This window comes from Sorex araneus, chromosome 1 (assembly GCF_027595985.1).
Source record: "Sorex araneus isolate mSorAra2 chromosome 1, mSorAra2.pri, whole genome shotgun sequence".
NCBI lineage: Eukaryota > Metazoa > Chordata > Mammalia > Eulipotyphla > Soricidae > Sorex > Sorex araneus.
The window spans coordinates 315,452,358-315,471,491 of record NC_073302.1 but is presented as its reverse complement, the minus strand read 5'-3'; the positions used below and the strand labels follow the sequence as shown (position 1 = coordinate 315,471,491).

At 34.1% G+C, this 19,134-nt stretch overlaps 1 protein-coding gene across 1 annotated transcript in view; it reads right to left on the bottom strand.

Annotated features, from left to right (window-relative positions):
• LOC101556447 (probable ATP-dependent RNA helicase DDX60) overlaps positions 1-19,134 on the bottom strand; it is an 81,863-nt gene that overhangs the window by 43,994 nt on the left and 18,735 nt on the right. Inside the window, exons 7-13 of the mRNA XM_055128045.1 lie at positions 16,621-16,724; positions 14,937-15,189; positions 13,951-14,114; positions 6,879-7,013; positions 5,265-5,414; positions 3,521-3,640; positions 3,005-3,100 (exon numbers count right to left, since the gene is read on the bottom strand). Coding sequence (XP_054984020.1) covers positions 3,005-3,100; positions 3,521-3,640; positions 5,265-5,414; positions 6,879-7,013; positions 13,951-14,114; positions 14,937-15,189; positions 16,621-16,724 — 1,022 coding nt within the window. The remainder of the gene's footprint in view (positions 1-3,004; positions 3,101-3,520; positions 3,641-5,264; positions 5,415-6,878; positions 7,014-13,950; positions 14,115-14,936; positions 15,190-16,620; positions 16,725-19,134) is intronic.

Genomic DNA, 19,134 nt, shown 5'->3' with positions numbered 1-19,134 from the left:
ATTTTTATATTCTGAATGTTCAGGGCGTGACCCCCCACCTCCCTGTCACATGAAAGAAAGAAAGAAAGAAAGAAAGAAAGAAAGAAAGAAAGAAAGAAAGAAAGAAAGAAAGAAAGAAAGAAAGAAAGAAAGAAAGAAAGAAAGAAAGAAAGGAAAGAAAAACATGTTAGCATTTTAAAGTTTTATTTGCTCAACTTTCCCATGTATATATTTAATTGTATGGAAATGGTTTGTGTATGACATAAAAAAAGTGATATAACTTCATTTACTTTGTAGTTCCAGTTATTTTAGTTTTGTTTTCTATATTGTTTACTTTATGAAATAAAATGTCCATATGTAGAGGGGCAAGAAAAATAGTACATTGGGAAGGGCACTTGCCTTGTGCCATCTGGGGTCTATCCCCAGCATACTCTAGGGAACCCTGAGCACGTCCTGGAGTTCTCAAAACAAAATAAAATAAAATAAATGTATATGGTTCCATTTATGGCTTTCCAGATAACTTGTTTATATGTTTATTTTGCTTTCAGTAGGTAATTTTCCTAATTATTATATGTCTGTAATAAATCCTGATATATACTAGAGAAAATGTATTTGCCTTGATTTTTGTCCAAATGATTTTTTATCCTACTTTTAACTGCTTAAAATTCATCTTTGTTAATTTTATAACTTTACATTTTTATTTAATTAGAATCATATTATCAGAGATATTTATCAGGAAATATAGAAAAAACATCTGTTAGTTTTAGCTTTAATTACACTTTGACTGTAAAGAAAAACTTGTGGACCTAATATCATGTATGTACAAACTGACCTACAGGTTTAAAGAAATAATAAGATAATATTTGAATGTTTTTATAAAAAAACATGGACTATTCATGTATGTTAATACAATGGATTTATCATGGGTAAAATATGACCAATTTTATAAAAATTAATGGAAATTAGACAAGTATAGAATGGTATAAATACTGATGTTGATATTTAGTTCTTTATCATGCAATTAACCAATACTTAAAATTATATTATTTTAAAAATTACTCATAAATGTTTACTAAATATGTCACATATTTATAGATATTAATTTTAAATTATTTAATATATTTATGCTATTGTGAATGCTATTTTAAAGGCTTATTTATATTCTCTCAATATGTGTTGTTGGAATACATTATTTATTAATTTGAATGTTATTGGATAAAATACATAAGGACAGGCTCTTCATCCAAATCTAACTATGTTAGAAGTATAAAACAAAAAGATAGTTTAAAAGGTATATTCATAAATGATGAAAATACTTCTTATGACAAACCATAATGAAGGGATGGAATGATAGAACAATAGGAAAGGCACTTGTCTTGCGTGTGGCTAACTAGGGTTTGATCCTTAAGACCCCATTTTGTCCCTTGAGACTGCCAGGAGTGATTTCTGAGTGCAGAGCCAGGAGATACCCCTGAGTACCACTGGATGTGGCCGCAAAACAAGAACAAACTATATCAGTGGAAATAAAAATATATTTAACCAGAATCATTTAAAGTGAAATATTTCTAATGTTGCTACTTTAAGATTGACATATATGTTTCAATATACATTAGGAAATAATTGAAAACTACTGTTGACTGGTGTCTGCTTGAGCAAATCAATGAACAACAAGACAACAGTGCTACAGTGCTACAGTACTGTTGATGTTACACTCATTTTCCTAAATTTACTGTCTGCCTCATCTTTTAATTGCTTTTGTCTCCTGACTTGTTTAATTTGCTTTGTTTAAATTTGTATATTGTATTGTATTTGTATTAATTTAATTTGTAATTTTGGGGGGGGCTGGAGCGAGAGCACAGCAGATAGGGCATTTGCCTTGTACGTGGCCAACTTGGGTTCGATTTCTCCATCCTTCTCGAAGAGCTTGGCAAGCTACCGAGAGTATCCCGCCCTCACAGCAGAGCCTGGCAAGCTACCCATGCGTATTCAATATACCAAAAACAGTAACAAGTCTCACAATGGAGATGTTACTGGTGCCTGCTCGAGCAAATTGATGAACAAAAGGACAACTGTGCTGTGTTGTACATTATTCATAAAACTAATACTAACTAGGAGTATGGACACTTTGAAAAGCAGTAGGAATATATGTCTAATTTTAGCCATTCTTTCACTTTATGATACAAAAATTAGAAAGAATCTTATAAAAATTGTGTTTATTGTGATAAAATTCTTAGTGCTGGAGAGATAATACAGTGGGTCAGTGCTTGCTTTGCATCTGACAGACGTCTAGTTTAATCCCTAGTACCATATTTGGTCCCCTGTGCACTGTCAGAATTGGTAAAGCAAAAGCCAAAAGTTGAATTTTTGCAGAGTAGCGAAATTAACAAAGCTCTAGCAAGATTGATCAAGATAAAAAGCAAAAAAATATATGAATAAATAACATTAGGAATATAAAAGGAAACAGAACTACAATGCCACAAACATTAACAAGATAGAAGGAGATTACGAAAACTTTTGTACCAATGATTGGGGCATCTGAAATTAACTATAATTTGTCAAAATCAGCGAACATTAAAATAAGAATAGGAGAGCATTCCAAGAAGAAAGCATATTCCAAGAAGAAAGCATAATTGAAAAAGAAACAGTTATTAGCCTATGAGATTCAGTTATGTATTTGTGCTCCATTAACTCAAAAGAGTCTGCATTTTCCAGTGAGCTTGTGCATATTCTACTTCAAGAGTTGACAATACAATGAAAGGTCCAGAGCTTTCAGTTTCTCATTAGTCATTTATGGGCCCAGTAATACATTCTGGAATACCTCTCCTCTATTAACTATCACTCAACCTTTTGTTTTCATTCCCAGCACATTCTATGTTTTTCACTACCAACAAAAAAAAGTCTACCTTTTCCATTAAATATATTGGTGATAATCTTCCCAACTAACCATATTAATACCATAGCTATTAAGGCATAAAAGTTATATTATATATAATATTTATAGTAAAGGTAATGAAAGCTGCTATACCTCATCAAATATGACATATCTGATCCTTTTCGTCCACTTTTGATTATGAGGAGAGAGCAAGAGTATTTCCAAACACTGAGGCACTGTCACCAATATCTATTGTAAAAATCAGAAAACCATTACCTTTATTTCTAAATCAAATACTTTACATGACACAACTTTGTATTGATATTTCTGATAATCAGCAATATTATTCGTGAGAAGATAAAATGATTTTTTGTAATAGATATATATTGTTGTTAATACATTTAAAATAGTTAAATATATTTCATTCAAGTGGTTTCCCCATCAGGCACAATTGAAATGTAAAATTATCACAATTTGAAACCTTAACTATTGAAGAAAAGTGTTTTCTGATGTGATAAATTCAATTGAGAAAAGCATTCTACTTTGATTATGAAATAATATTCAAAAGTTGATCAAGTAATTAAATAAATTATGAAAATTGTCTACTGGATTTCTTACTGGGACAACTGTAATATGAGCTATTATTATGTGTGCAATTAAGTGATATACCTGGCAATTCAAGACATCATGGCGATAATCTCTTGTAAAAACCCCATACACCGCTCGTCCTTCAGGCAATGCCTTGGTAAATGAGCTGCAGACAGTTCCTACCACTTGGTTTACAAGAGCCTTAGGTCATAAAAGACATAATCTTCTATTTAGTTGTTATTAATAATACTATGAAACTGCCTCAAGTCAGTGCCTGAAACAATTTACATACAACAATCTGCAGTATAAATTCTATATAACTCTTTCTTGATAAAAGAATTACTTTGCACCAAATACTTCTCTCTGGTTACTTTTTAAAGTTTTTCTTAATGTATAATACATTAAACTATGCTTATGAATATGATAAAAACAATAACTGAATGCCACATAAGTGAGATACCTATTTTTACAGGTAAAATAAGATGATGTTCTTATGTAAAAATCAAATTGGCCATGCAATGATAAACTTATTATTTAACTTCATTAAAATTCAGTTACCGTATCTGTAAAGTCAACAAACTGACATTACAAGTAAATTTGTAAAGTGAAGTAATTATGTAAGTAATTTCTCTCAATACTAGCATTAAAATCTCTTTGCATAAGAAGAGGAAGAGGGCCGGAGCAATAGCACAGCGGGTAGGGCGTTTGCCTTGCACGCGGCCGACCCGGGTTCAATCCCCAGCATCCCATATGGTCCCCCGAGCACCGCCAGGAGTAATTCCTGAGTGCAAAGCCAGGAGTAACTCCTGAGCATCGCTGGGTGTGACCCAAAAAGCCAAAAAAAAAAAAAAAGAGGAAGAAATACCATTAATTCTTTTTAGGTTAAGAAAAACATTCCACAAAACTTATATTACATTATATTTTATTTATAATTGCTTTCCATATTAGGAATTTTGAGGTTTAACTTATGTCTCTATGCATATAGCTCTTAAAACTCATGCTACAAAAGTTTCAGTATTTTCCCACTGTCAAAAATAGCTCTCTCATCATTTCTCTCCTAACCTCCCTTGCCTTTTCTTCTATATCCAGCACAGTTTCCCCTAAGTTTTGGGTCAGAGTTGACTATGGAAGTTTGATTGTTTTATTTGCTAATATACCACAGATGAATTTAACCATCCACTATCTTTCACTTTCTTATATAATATTATGGAGAGAAATTTTTATAAATTTAATAAGCAAAGCCTCTTGATTTTATTTTTCTGTAGAGCAAGGATAGAAAAACCTTCATTCTTAGATGGGCCATCTGAATAACTATAGTATGATTCATAAACTTACAATAGTATGCCATTTGTAAGAATTAGGTGCTTTTCTATAGAGCACTAGGAGGTAAAAATAATAATAGCTTCTTCTCTTCCTCTCTTTCAAGAAATTGTCTATGTGCTCTCATGTCAGAGAACCATGGTTTCCTGGAACAAAATTCTCAAGTGTCAAGTCCTGCCCTATATATGTGGATACCTAAAGTCATATAAAAAAATAAAATGATCAAGAAAGATTGTGAATGCTACCTCATATCGATCACTGCCCACGCCCAAATAATATATCATGTATTTTGCATGAATTATAACATTTAATGCCAAATGCAATAGAATGAGCATGTTTCATCATCTCTTTTTTTTTTTGCAGCTTAAGAAACTAAAGTCAGAATTTGACTCAAGGACATACAGCATATAAATACTCAAACCCGTGACAGCACACCCTTGATGAAGGTCGCAAAGTAGTTTAGAAAGCTCACTGTAAGTGAAATAGTGCCATAAAAACACAATACCTTTGTTGGAGCCACATACACAACTACCCCTTCATCGTCCTCTCTCAGGACCTTCTCCATGCAGTAGTAAGAAGCATAGGTTTTCCCTGATGAGGTCGGAGCAACAATCACAGCAGATTCATTATTATCTACAGCATCAAGAAGTTCGCGCTAAATAAAAAGAAAAACCATATTTGGGGTTGAGTGTTTAGGGGTTTTGTTTTATGTTTCTTCCTTATTTTCTGTTTGTTTGTTTGTTTGTTTGTTTTGTTTAGTTTTTGCCACATTCAGCCATGCTCAGGGCTTACTCCTGTCTCTTTGCTAAGGGATCACTCCTGGTTGGGCTCAAGAGAACTGATGTGATGGTACTGGGGACTGAATCCAGGCAGCCATGTCAGGTAAAAGCCTTGGTACTACCTCTCCAGTCCCGTATTTTATTTTGAAAGCATGTATTTCATGTCAAATTTAGTTTAGCATCGACTATATCAAAGGCTTATTAGTATTCACAATTGCTTCTAAGGCATATTTATGCCCAAAATAGCAATAAACTCAGGAAATCACCATTTGAATTTATCAATAACTTGACTTATATTTTCCTTCAAATTCCTCATTTAAACTTGAATGAAAATATCCAAATAAGCAGACAACGTCTGAACTCTAAGAAGTGAAGGCAACCAGACTTGGGATACTTTTTACCTTAAATTGGGGCTCTCAAACTAACCTTAGAATTACCAACATCTGCTCATATCCATATTTTAATTTTCATTTCATAAATTAAGTATCATTAAACAAAAATAATGTCAGAAGAGATCAAATTTTCTAAAATATACATATCTGTATCTATAATAACATATTTTCATAAGATGCTATTAATGATTCATGTTTTTTTTTCATGTTTAATATTTGGACAATCTAAAATACCTCAACTTAGAAAAATACAATAAATGAGGGCTAGAGATATACTATGCTTCGCATTGTATGCACCGGTCTTGGGTTCAATCCCTGACACCAAATAAGTTCCCCTGAGCCCACATGGAGTAATTATTGAGCACAGAGTCAGGATTAAGCCCTTAACACTGCTGGGTTTGTAAAAACAATGCAGTATGTTCACTGTATGTATCACTGTATCAATGTCATCCTGTTACTCATTGATTTGCTCGAGTGGGCACCAGTAAGACTTATTGTTACTGTTTTTGGCACATTGAATACACAATGGGTAGTTTGCCAGGCTCTTCTGTGCAGGCGGGATACTCTCGGTAGCTTGCCGTACTCTCCGAGAGGGGTGGAGGAAGTAAATTACTAATAAATATATTTATTTTTAACCATAAAGCACTCTAATTTAAATATAAAAGTGGAAATATAAAATAATCACATAATGCAATAGTTAAGAGCAATCTAACTGAAATAAATCTGCCAGTTTTTAATTCAAGCTTTACTACTTAACAGAAAAAAAATGTTTTCATTTCATCAGATTTGTTGTGTTCCTTTATATCTTAGGTCAAGATATATTTTACTTTGATTATAATCATGTTTTATTCCTTAATAATAAGAATGTCTTGCACATACTGAGATCCAAAACAACTGTTTCGTCTAAGTTCCTTTCTTTTCCAGGCTGCAAATCTCTTTGATACATACCTGCCATGTGTCTGGTATGAAATGCTGTACCCTGGGATCTGGGTCCTTTCTTTCTTCTCGAGATAAATAAGGGCCCATGTGTGTTAACTGAAACCGTGCTGCTCCCATGTGAATGGAATATTTAGAAATGTCCTGCTCAGTTTCTGATACATTCACCTAAAATAAACATTATGCTTTCAATTATTTTTAATCTAGGAAAGAAAATAATTATCAGCCCAGCTGAAGCTTATTTTTCTTCCACCATATTACTAGTCTTTCAATATCTTAAAAGACTTAAAATTATACTACACAATTTTAGAACAAATGGAAATAGGGCAGAGATTCTATTTTATTTGTCAATTCTGATTCACCAACAAAAATCAGTACTGTATATTCACAATAACATTTTACATGTACCTGGAAGTTCCACACTTTTTATGAATGTAAATAAAGGGGCCAGGGTTATTGAATGGGGCTCAAACTTAGCTTGTTGCCAGCCATCAACATCATCAACATCATAGGTGTGGCCCTGGGGACATCTCAGCACTAACAGGGTGGACCTGAGCAGCACAGCATTCTAAAACCCTAATATTGGATCACTCAGTCCAGTTAGCAGAAAATCACTGAAAGTGGAAGCAAGTGTTTCAGCACACCAGTTGCTTTAAAACGTAGATAGCTTGAAGCAGGAACACTTCCACTAAAATTTTTTCAAAAGTATAATGACGAACTTCAACTATCATTACATTTTCTGTTTATTTTCTTGTTTAATATAAAAAAACTGGGTCATTCAATGCTTTCAATAATAAGGCAGATATCCTCCTCTGATCCCTCAGAGAAAAGACGGAGCAGAGCTTTACATCTTGGGATATAAGCTGTATACTCTTTCACTAGGTGATGAATGATAGACTGACCCAAAACACTAGTGCACACTATTATTAGATTGAGACTACAAGCTAATACATTACTGATTATTAGCACTGTAGCACTGTTGTTACAGTTATTCATTGATTTACTCGAGTGGGCACCAGTAACGTTTCCATTGTGAGACTTGTTACTGTTTTTGACATATCAAATATGCCACGGGTAGCTTGCTAGACTCTGCTGTGCAGATGGGATACTCTCAGTAGCTTGCCAGGCTCTCCGAGAGGGAAAAAAGAATCGAACCAGGGTCAGCCACTTGCAAGGCAAATGCCCTACCTGCTGTGCTATCTCACCAGCAATACATTATGTATTAATATATTTTTATGCAGCACAATTAATTGATGTATCTTCAGTCTTCCAAAAGTGTGTTAAATGAGAGCTGATGTCCTTGGGGAAATCAAGACCCAAGGCTGTCTCCATGCTAGGTGTGCAGCATGATTAAGAACAAAAGTCTTAACTATAGTACATCTACACAATGGAATACTATACAGCTGTTAGGGAAAATGAAGTCATGAAATTTATCTATAAATGGATAGACTTAGAGAGTATTATGCTGAGTGAAATGAGTCAGAAGGAGTGGGACGGATATAGAAAGACTACATTTATTTGTGGGATATAAAAAAAGCAGTATGAAACTAATATCCAAGGCCAGGCAAAATGGGCCAAAAGGACTGGTCAATGGTTGATCAATGGTGTGGGAGATGGAGGGCAGATAAGATAGAGATGGGTCCATTATGATAATACTAGTTAGAAACGTCACTCTATATTAGAATTGAGATTGAAACTAGGTAAAGGGCTATGCATGGCAACCTTTCAGCATCTGTATCTCAAACCATAATGATTAAAATGAATGAGAGAGATAGGATGAGAGAGAGAGGGAGAAGAGAGGTGCCTTTCATAGAGGCAGGCTAGGGTTGCGGGTCGCTTGAAGGGCTTGGAGGGAAACTGGGGACACTAGTCCTGAGAAATTACATTGGTAGAGAGATGGATTTTGGAATATTGTATGACCAAAATGCAATCATGAACAATTTTTAATGCCCTATCTCACAGTGATCTAATTCTAAAAAAGAACAAGTCATACAGGAAAAAATATATATCCAATATTATCAAGTATTCAGGAGAAGAGATGAACAGATACTTCCTCAAAGAAGAAATATAAATGATCAAAATGCATGTGAAAAACTGCTCTAGATCTAATAATTAAGGAAATGCAAATTAAAACAATGAGATATCACCTCACGCCAGAGACTGACACACATCAAAAAGAAAAAACAGTGCTGGTATGGATTTGGAGAGAAAAGGGACGGACTCTGATTCACTGCTCATGGGAAAGATAATTGGTCTGGGATTTCTGGAAAACACTACAGGCATTCCTCAAAAAACTAAAAATAGAGCTTCTGTGTGACCCAGCAATAGTATTCCAGGGAATATGTCCAACTGGCCAAAAAATACAATGTAGAAAAGTCATCTACACTCCTTTGTTAATTGCAGCAGTATTCACAATAGCCAGAATCCTGAACAACCCCAGTGACTGAGAACATATGAGTGGATAAAGATGCTATGGTTTATTTACACAAAGGAATACTATGCAACCATTAGGAAAAATGAAGTCATGCAATGGAGAGAATCATGCTGAGTTAAATAATTCAATAAGAGAGGGACAGGCATTGAATGGTCACATTCTTTTTTTTTTTTTTTTTTGCTTTTTGGATCACACCCAGCAATGCATAGGGGTTACTCCTGGCTCTGCACTCAGGAATTACCATAGGGGATGCTGGGAATCGAACCCAGGTCAGCTGCGTGCTAGGCAAATGCCCTACCCATTGTGCTATTGCTCCAGTCCCAAATGATCACATTCTTTTGAGATATATAAAAAAGCAATATATATATAAGAATAATAACCAAAGACAATAGAAACAATGTCCAGAAGGTCTGGCTCATGATAAGAAGCTTAGTACAAAGGGTGGTGGAATTGCAGTTAGGAGAAAGCAGGGACCACTATAATAAAGATAGTTGGAAATGATCACTTTAGACACAAACTGAGTACTCAAAAGAGATAAAGTGATAAAGTGATATGCTTGCTACCCTTTCAGTAACAGTAGTGGAAACCACAGTGTCTAAGAGGAAAAAAGGAAAAAGAGAGATGGGGGGGGAGGGAGAGGGAGGGAGGGAGAGGGAGAGGGAGAGAGAGTAGTGTCTGTCAGAGTCAACCTTGAGGGTGGTGGGAGGGAAACTGGTGCCATTGGTGGTGGGAAATGTACACTGGTGAAAGGATGGGTGTTGAAACATTATGTGAAACTCAATCATGAAAAACTTTGTGTATCTTATAGTGTATTTTATTTTCCAATTCAAACTTAAAAAGATAATTTTTACTTAAAAAAATTTCAATACTTTTTAAGGGACAGCTAAACACAATCAACATATTAAAATCAGAGGTTTCATGGGGTATATATATTTAATGGGATATATATACATATATGTATATATTCCTAGGATAGAGCAAAAGTATATTGACTGAAGGGGGCAGGGAGGGATTTCTCTTTCTTCCTTTCTCTCTTTCTCTCTTTGTTCCTTCCTTCCTTTTTTCCTTCCTTCCTTCCTCTTCTTTCTTCCTTCCTTCCTTCCTTCCTTCCTTCCTTTTTTCCTTCCTTCCTTCCTTCCTTCCTTCCTTCCTTTCTCTCTTCCTTCCTCCCTTCCTTCCTCTTCTTTCTTCCTTCCTTCCTTTCTTCCTTTCTTTCTTTCTTTCTCTCATTCATTCTTTCTTTCTCTTTCTTTCTTTCTTTCTTTCTTTCTTTCTTTCTTTCTTTCTTTCTTTCTTTCTTTCTTTCTTTCTTTCTTTCCTCTTTCTTTCTCTCTTTCTTTCTTTCTCTCTCTCTTTCTTTCTTTCTTTCTTTCTTTCTCTTTCTTTCTTCCCTCTTTCTTTCTTTCTTTCTTTCTTTCTTTCTTTCTTTCTTTCTTTCTTTCTTTCTTTCTTTCTTTCTTTCTTTCTTTCTTTCCTTCTTTCCTCTTTCTTTCTTTCTTTCTTTCTTTCTTTCTTTCTTTCTTTCTTTCTTTCTTTCTTTCTTTCTTTCTTTCTTTCTTTCTCTTTTATCTTTCTTTCCCTCTCCCTCTCCCTTTCCTCCCTCTTCCCTCCCTCCCTCCCATCCTTCCTTCCTTCTTTCCTTCCTTCCTCCCTCCCCTCCTCCCTCCATTCCTTCCTTCTTTCCTCCCTTCCTACCTCCCTTCCTTCCTTCTTTCCTTCCTTCCTTCTTATATAAACCATTTATAAGAGAAGCGCTATTTATGGATGAATTTTTCCTTGTTTCCAGAACTTTTATTAATTTCTTAATCAATAATTTTTTAAATTAAGAATTTTTATAAATAGCTTAATTATTAAATAAGGAAACAATAAAACTTACAAACAATAAACACATCTACAGTAGATGTTCTCATTTCCTTTAGAGATTTTTTAATTTCCTTTCTTCTTTCTATATCTAACACATATTAAAATATTATTGTGCAAACGGTACAGCAAGATACAAGAAAAAAATAGACCTGCAACTATATAACTTGCATTCTAATTTCAGGCAAGAAACAATAAGTAAATAAAACACAAACAAAAATTCAGACAGTAATATATGCTTTTAAAAAAGGAGTGGGCAAAAGAAACAGTGACCAAAATACAAAGACAGTCAACACAATGAGAAAGGATATTTACCCAATACCCACTGGATAAGGGGTTGACATCAAGGATATACAAAGCACTAGTTGAACTCTACTAAAAGAAGACATCCAGTCCCTTCAGAAAATGGGGTGATGAAATGAACAGAAACTTTCTCAAAGAAGATACCTGACTGGCCAAAAGGCACATGAAAAAGTGCTCTTCATCACTAATCATCAGGGAGATGCAGATCAAAACAACAATGAGATATCATCTTACACCACAAATACTGGCCCACATCCAAGAGAACAAAAGCAACCGGTATTGGCGCGGATGTGGGGAGAAAGGGACTCTCCTCCACTGCTGGTGGGAATGCCAACTGGTTCAGCCCTTTTGGAAAACAATATGGACGATTTTCAAAAAATTAAAAATTGAGCTCCCATTTGACCCAGCTCTACAACTTTTGGTAATATATCCTGGAAAAAGCAAAAAAGTATAGTAGAAATGACATCTGCACTTGTATGTTAATTGCAACACTGTTTACAATAGCCGAATCTGTAAAAATCTGCCCAAGAACAGATGACTGGTTAAAGAAACTTTGGTACATCAACACAATGGAATACTATGCAGCTGTTAGAAAAGATGAAGTCATGAAATTTGCATATAAGTGGATCAACATGGAAAGTATCATGTTAAGTGAAATGAGTCAGAAAGAGAGGAAGAGATATAGAAAGACTGCCCTCATCTGTGGAATTTAAAGTGACAGAATGGGAGACTAACATCCAAAAGGATAATAGAGATAAGGAGCAGGAGGATTGCTCCACAGCTTGGAAGCTGGCCTCAAATGCTGTGGGAAAAGGCAGCTCAGATAGAGAAGGGAACACCAAGTAAAGGGTATTTGGAGGACCAGCTCAGGTTGGGAGATTCGAACCAAATGTAGACTATAGATCGAACACAATGGCCATTCAATGCCTCTATTGCAAATGACAACACCCAGAAAGAAAGAGAGAACAAAAGGGAATGCCCTGCCACAGAGGTGGGGTGGTGGGATGGTGGGGTGGTGTGTGAGGGGGGGGTGGGAAGGATACTGGGATTATTGGTGGTGGAAAATGGGCACTGGTGGAGGGACAGGTACTCAATCATTGTATGACTGAAATGTAAGCACGAAAATTTGTAAATCTGAAACTGTACCCCATGGTGATTCACTAATAAAACATTTAAAAAATAAATAAAGAAAGAAGAGTGGGAAAATTTCTTAGTGACTTTATGAAGTGGGGAGCATGAGGTGCAGGGAATTCTAATTAACAATCTCAAGTCAGCTACCTTCAGTGGTTTTTTTATATGATGACATTTTACCTAAAAACAGTAATATATAGAAGTCAAGCCAAGCTCCAATGGAAAATTTTATAATGGAGAAGCAACTAATCTAAAACTCTACTCATAAAGGAATCTTATTCATTTTGAACTAGAAACAGGAATAGAGAGGTAATTGGGAACCAGAAAAGTAGAACTGTTTACTTGGGATGAGACGGAAGATCAAAAGTACAATAAACTAGATGGTTCATGAATAGAACCAATTTATTTCTTTCAATTTTCAAAACTGAAAAGCTCACGATGACGGCTCTAGTGGATTCTATGTCTGTGAGAGTCACCCCTGACCTGCCATTTTTTTAAATTACAACTTGACATGATATTGAGGTATTGTTTTTAAAATCAATGCCTCTTCCAGCCATGCTAGTGGATGGAATAGTCCAGAGACCGTTCATAGTGGTGCAAGCACACAACACAAACCACATGGTTGAATGCATGAAGACCACCAGAGTTACACCTGCTGGTCTGTGCTCAGGGGACATGAGTAATAGATAGGAATAAAACACTGAGTCTTACATGTGCCTGGTCTGTCCCAGCATAGCAGTTCCTTTTTTTTTTCTTTTTTTTAGATCACACCCGGTGATGCACAGGGGTCACTCCTGGATCTGCACTCAGGAATTACCCCTGGCGGTGCTCAGGGGACCATATGGGATGCTGGGAATAGAACCCGGGTTGGCCGAGTGCAAGGCAAACACCCTACCCCATAGCAGTTCCTTTATAAAGGATAAAAAATCTCATTCATGGAGGATCTACTCTCATAATCTGTTCACCTCCAAAAACCACCACTTCCAAATACCATCATTTTGGGGATGAAAATGTTAACATTTTAATTTGGTATAAAAAGGAAAAGGGAGCACAAATTTTCAGGCAGTAATATCCAATGTACAAATAAAACACTTATTTCAGTAAGCATTTGGCTTACTGAATTCTATTCCCTATACCCCTTATGGTTTCCCAGCCCTCGCCAGGAGTGACCCTTAGTGCAGAGCCAAGAGTAAGCCCTGAGCACAGCAAGGTATGGCTCAAAACCAAAATTTAAAAATTATGCCTATACAAAGTAATGCGTGTGTAATCATTAATTTAATATTAATTCTAAATACTCTTCATACACATTCAACCATATGTGTATAAATATAATGATATATTTTATAAAATTTGTACCTGAGGACATAATGAATGTGCTAGGTTGTCAAATCCAATATATTTTAGATATTTGGCTATTTTTTGTCGATGAGTATTTTGTAATCGGTCCGAATATTTTTCATGTATTATATGAATTCTTTTCATTATATTAATTACTATGCTTATATCTTTGGACTCTGCTCCTTTGGATCCTGCTGAAATAAATCATTGACATAAAAAAACATGAATGAGGCAAAATACTAACAGTAAACCCTTAGAGTATTTATATTTATTGCAAAAAAATTTAAAACATAATAAAATAAGTCACTCAAAATAGCTGAGAAATTAATAATGAACATAATTACAGAAGTAAGGAGAACAAGCTCATGATTTAGAACAGTATTATGGGGGATAGCAAATAAAAATATAGGAAATTCTGTTTTAGACAAATATGATGGCATGTATATGGTGATGGCATGTTTTGTGTACTTATGATGAATAAAAAATGTTGTATTAAAATCCTTACTCATCTTATGTAAATTATCTGTTCTCTCCGGAATCACAGTTTATTTCTTTAATACTGGGATAACTGAATCTACCTCAAAGAATTGTGAAAATTAAATGAGAAAAAATATACACAAGCTTATAATTATTATTATTTGTGTCCATATCATACTATGTTACAGTTTTAAAATGTACCTAAATTCTTTGACAAATTTATCCTTAAATACCCCTTTTTCTCACTTCAGAAGCACCACAGGTACTTTGTAATGTAATTAGCTTCTTAAGTTTGATCCTAAAAAAGACTATTTGCTCAATATATATACAATTGAATATATCAAATACACAAGTAATTATATTATTCCTGCATCAAACAAAAGAAAACTCCCTTGTTCTTTAAACAAAAGAGATGTTTTCCAAGTCAGCACAAAAGAATAGAAATATGTGGTCAATAACAATTCTTGTGTGCTTATCTAACTGATGTTTTATTTCAAAACAATTCTAAAGTTAATAAATTCACATACCTTGTTTTGAACAGTACTCCATCCAGAATTTGAAACAGGCATCCAACCCTACCATTTCTGCAACAAATTTTACAGATTCATGAGAGCATGTTTTGAGAAAATCTTCTAATTCTTTTATGCCAATATTAGGATTTTTTGAAATTTTCTTTGTAATACGTATGGACAAGTTTTTCCATCTCTTTTTGTCTGTTTTTTCTGTTTTGGATAACTGCCTCTCTTGACTTTCTTCAATAGATTTTTTTGCATTTGTCCTCTAAATTAAACAGAAAAGAGATAAGTAAAAAAGAATCAATGGTTTCCAGGATAATATTTTAAAGCAATAATTAACAATACAAGTCATTGGTTTACCATTCAAACACTGAAAGAGCACATCAAATATGAGATTGGGGATCTTCAAATGATTAAATGCAAATGCTTATTGGTTTTACACAGGCACATTCTTGCCATTTACTTTCTCTGTCTCCTTAGCTATTATTTATCTCCTTGACAATTATCATTCTATTGAAAATTATTACTTTAGCCTACCATGCCTCTGTGTTTACATCTGGCTAAGTACTCACTTTGTAAGTTAACAAAGTGGTTGTCAGGAAAAATATCAATAAATTTAAAAATGTTGCATTTTGTAATAAGATTATGATAATTGAAAGTTGGCATAGTTCTTTTAAGTAAGGATATAGCAACATAAATCAAAATCCTGATTTTTTAATCTCTGCTTCAACAATTGTTGTTGCAAATTTTAGAAAGGGGTAGAAAAACTCAAGTAAAATCATGTTTGTTTGCTTCCTATAGGTATCTGTATAACTATAGTAGCATATGATTTAGAAATTTTTCTAAGATACATTTCTTAATGGGGAGAAAAATAAGACCATGCTAAAAGTTAAAAAAAAGTGCAAATATTTGTAAAGATGTGTAGGTTGAAATATTTAAAAAGATATCTGCCTGAAGTTAACAGAAATAACTTTGAGAAAAGGTTAAATTTTTGTGACTTTTAAAACTTTTATACTTGTAATAATCCAAGTTTATTGAATATTCTAGTGCATACATATTTTTAAATATTTAAATTTTAAAAGATAATTTGTTACTGTATAAGTATGTTAATTATGAGATAAATATTCATTATATATTAGCATGTGGTACAAATACTTTTTGTTTTTATACAGGCACATTCTTACCATTTTCTTTGTGGTAATGGAAAATACCTGAGATTATTAAATAATTCCTAAGATTATTTTAAAATCTCATTATAAATAAAAATATAACTGTGAAAAATTATGAGTAGCTATCTGGAGGATACAGAAGAATACATGTAATGGTTTGGATATCTATAAAAGATTATACATCAACAAAATTGTGGCTTTGGTTATTTTTAATATATCAAAGGAAAATAACTTTAAGGAACTACTTCAAAATGTAAATAGTTTTAACTCTATGTGAGACCAATTAGGGTTTTGTATTTGTCATTATCCTCTTTTCATTTTACAAATAGTCTAAAAGAAAAATAAGGATTTTATTTAAAAAATTTCTTATTGGATAATATATGAGATCACCCTGTGTTGTCAGTGAGAACTACATATGGATCTTTAGGAGCTCCATAAGAGAGACATATTAGGTCAAGAATTTCCTGATGCTGTGTTTTGTTTTCCGAAGAGGAGCTTTCTGGAGATGGTTGCATTCTTTCTCTTACACTCTGAACTGATCCATTACTTCCTATCAAAGGTTTTCCAAAAGTGTTATAAAAGTTACGTAATTCCTCTGCTTCCAGTCTTTGTTTGGTACCCTTGAAGTTATCTGTAAGAAATAAATTATTAAAATATGTTGACAATTCAATTTATAAATAAAAGTTCCATTTTTGAGAGCACTTCAGAGAAATACTGAAAAATAGACTTTGAATTTTGTATTAATCTAATTTGAAATAAATTGGAGTCAGATGAAGGATTTATAATTATCTGAACCATATTTTAATATCAGGAGAGGATTTAACTCAAAACTTTAACTTGCATATTTCCTATATTAAAATACACCATATACCAAAAAATCACCCTTAAAAGTTATTATACTGTTTATGCTTTTTTTTCATACATTGAGTCAAAAACACAAGAGAAAACTACAGTCTTTAGTATTTATGATGATCTTGGACATAGTACATGAACAAAGTACATGAACACTGCAAGAACATTTGAATTGGAAAGTTCTGAAATCTACCCTCAAATTAAGTTAGGACAATATGGCTGAAGTAAATTCATCAAATTCCAGCAAAAAAGTGTAGGAATATAGAAATAAGTTATTACTATTTTACATGTGTTCTTAATTAGAAGCAGTGCGGCACACAACTAAAACTGGTCTAACCTTTCCTCCAAACTGCTTCTAAAGAAATTATTTTTAAATGTAAATCTGATGGTGCAATTCATATGATACAAACATTTTGGTAGCTTCCTCTTGCTCTTCTGTTAATCAAAAATCCTCACTGGCACCAGTGAGGTGCAGAAAGAAGCCTGCCTCCACTAAATCTCACATTCTCTGGGATCCTCCAGACTCTCAGGCCATTTCCTGTGTGAGTATATACTAATTAATTGATCCCCACCATTACCACATGCCCATTTAATTACTTTTATCCTTCAGATTTTAAGCAAAATACTACATCCTCTACTAAACTCTCTTCACACTCAACTCTTCTTGCTTCTGATTGTGGTATAAATCATAATTTTTGATGCATTATAAAAGAGGGTGATTAGTAAAACACCAGAACTAAGTGACACAAATAAGAATTTTAAAAACGCTAGTCGGGCCCGTGCTCGGCTCCGGCCGGCCGGGTTTTCGGCCCGGGCGCCCATGCCCCTGCAGAGCCGGTGGATGTGGAACAAGCGGGAACCAGAGACAGCTTTAGGAATTGGGGTTCCAGCAAGTGCCTGCACCCATGTATGGAGACTGTGAATTAAGCCTTTGCCCCACGCCGGCTAACGGAGGAAATATGTAATTTCTGGCAGAATTTTCCCAGGACTTTATACAGAAATCCAAAACCGCGCGGACGCGACTTAACATTTATAATTGTCATCAATGTGAAAGGGTTCCATTTGAACAGGTCAGACTTGGGGGGGAAACTCCAAATAATAACAGTAAGTTTTTGTTGAAATATTGAAGGTTCTTAATGTAACAGCCACCTCTGGACTATGAGCTAAGCAAAAGCCCCACGCTGGCCAACGTGGCGTGGAGTACACCATACTATGAGGCGCAGGAAGGGGGATGAGGGGGAAAAATTAAAAAAAAAAAAATGGAAAAGGAAAAAGAGAAAAAAAAAGAGAGAGAGAGAGTTATGTCAACTATAGTGAGTTTTGTGTTGAATTATGGAATGTAATCAAGGTAAAGAAAAAATGAAGTGAAATTCATTAGTTATACAGTAGGGGGTAGGGGGTGGGGGCGGGGGGTAAACTGGGGTTTCTGGTGGTGGAATTTGGGCACTGGTGAAGGGATGGGTGTTTGAATATTGTATAACTGACATATAAACCTGAGAACTTTGTAACTTTCCACATGGTGATTTAATAAAAATTAAAAAAAAAAAAAGAATTTTAAAAACAAATATTGCAGACCATAGCTTAGACCATTAACCTGGGATTCATATTTTTTAACCATTTTGAATATATAATATTGCAACAATTATTAGGTATCAGCTACACCTACCACGAAAGCTCCTAGTCCTTTCAAAATCATCACTGAGAGGTCTTGAAGAATGCCAGTGTCTGATTTCATCAAATTCTCTTGTAGAAAAAGACTGAATAGCTGGGTCTTCACTGGAAAAACTAGTTAAAGGATGTTCTTTTAAAAGACTTTTATAAACATTTAAAAGTTATAATGATCAAATATGAATACATAAAAATCATTTATAATCATTCAATATAAAATTTTTGTCATACATATAAGAATCCAAAAATAAATCAATCTCATTTTCAGTAATAAAGAAATATAAATGCCAAAATAGGTCAATTTTAAAAAATAAATACCTGCTTAGAAAAGGTAGTTCTGACAATATATCTCCAGCAAAATCCTTGACAAATTCAGATTTCAGAGGTATGAGTCTTAATTTATGAATTACTTCATTTGATCCTGGGAATGTTTAGAAATGAAATAAATATTTGACAGAACCAGAGAGATAGCACAGTGAGTGAGGTATTTGCCTTGCAGATGGCTAATGTTGGTTCAAATC